General features: G+C 38.9%; 1 protein-coding gene across 1 annotated transcript; it reads right to left on the bottom strand.

The window, feature by feature from the left end:
* Positions 1-278: 278 nt before the first annotated feature.
* On the bottom strand, positions 279-1,265 carry LOC103846144 (pathogenesis-related protein PR-1). Its single transcript, XM_033282904.1, has 2 exons — positions 1,142-1,265; positions 279-535 (listed from the first exon to the last, which is right to left on the bottom strand). Exons 1-2 carry the CDS (start codon positions 1,263-1,265, stop codon positions 279-281), a joined length of 381 nt encoding a protein of 126 aa, XP_033138795.1.
* Positions 1,266-1,603: the final 338 nt, after the last annotated feature.

Here is a 1,603-nt window from a genome sequence, read left to right as displayed (position 1 = left end):
ATTGATGACGTGGCTTCACGGGAGAGAGACGAACATTTCTTTATATATATAGATCCCTACTTACACAATCATTAAAGATGGTTACATAATAAGGCCAACCAACAAAAGTTGAGAACATTACCATTAGGACATTAGAAACATCATCAACAACAAAAAACAATGATCCCTACAAATTAGATATCTCGGAAATTTTGATTTCACAGATATATATATATATATATATTGAAACAGAAAACGTGAAGCAATTTAATGAAATCAAGTACCAAAAGAATAACCGTTTATAGACTTTCCCTTAGTAAGGTTTCTCGGCCAACGTAGTTACCCGGAGGGTCGTAGTTACAAGTGATGAAAACTCCAGCACCGTTCTCACAGACTACACTTGCGCACTCGAGCTTTTTGGTGTCACGCCACACTATCTGAGTGTAGTGACCACACATTTCACTTCCATCACACGAGTTGGTGTTGAAGTTGTAGGAGCTGCCTTCAACGATCCATGAATGCACCGCAAATCCTGGTGCCCAGCTCGAGCCACTTCCTAGAACATGTTCTTACCATATGGGCCAGTTGAATGGGTCAACAAGCAGTTCTAACGCCTCTGGTTCGCCCACCATGTCGCGTAGCTCCCTAGCTTACCATCCTAAACCAGTGGAGACAAACCTAATAGCAAATAAGTTTTTCAGCAAAATCAATAACATTAACATTATCTTTTTCTGCTAAAGAATAACATCATACAATATATAGGAGAAATATTGGTAAAGTCATATATACACTATATGTAAAAGTAAAAGTAACCCCAAGAATAACACTGGAAACCGAAATACCTCATTCAAGGTATTTACAGTATCCAACCATAAACGAACTAGGAGGACTCCAACCTGGTCTCAGCTGACCAGGGCTGATCATGGGTATAGTCAAATGAAACATTGGTCTAGGATCCCTAATATTTTTGAAGAAAATTATATAGGTATAAATTTCTAATTTATTATTAAAAATTATCAATTTTTTTACTAAATTTTTTTCAGTCCCCAAAATCTTAAGGCCGGCCAACAACTAGGATTAACAATGTTCACAAATAATAAATACCTAATCTAGATCGAAGAGCGTTATGTGGGTAAAAGAACAGTTTTGCAATGGAGTTAGCCAGCAGTCTCGAAGTAGTAAGAGGCCGATAAACAGGCTTGGATCCCAGAAGTGGGATCCATCATCCATGGCTTAGGGACGTAGGGGGTAGGTAACTGGTGGCCTTGGACCGTAATAGTCTGCATGTACTGCTTGAAAAGCGACCAAGAGAAGCAAAATTGTGAAGACAATGACTATGATCATCAATGAACTTGTAACGTCCTGACTGCCCATGGTTAATGGACCTTCCACGCCAATTCACTCAGTCCGTGGGTTTCATTCCATGCGACAGACGGTTCGTTAATTTTTTCAAGACTCGAAAGTCATTCGAAAGTCTTATTTATTGGCTTTGCAATCACCATATACTCTCCCTCATGACATTCAAATTCCAGTCACCAGATCTGAAACCATTTCTCTATCTAAGGATTTAATCCTTCAGATGGTTCTCTACATTCCATAATTCAATTTCAACCTCCTTAGCATC

This window comes from Brassica rapa, chromosome A10, assembly GCF_000309985.2.
Source record: "Brassica rapa cultivar Chiifu-401-42 chromosome A10, CAAS_Brap_v3.01, whole genome shotgun sequence".
Taxonomy (NCBI): Eukaryota; Viridiplantae; Streptophyta; class Magnoliopsida; order Brassicales; family Brassicaceae; genus Brassica; species Brassica rapa.
The sequence above is the reverse complement of the archived record's forward strand: the minus strand, read 5'-3'. Positions and strand labels throughout refer to the sequence as shown.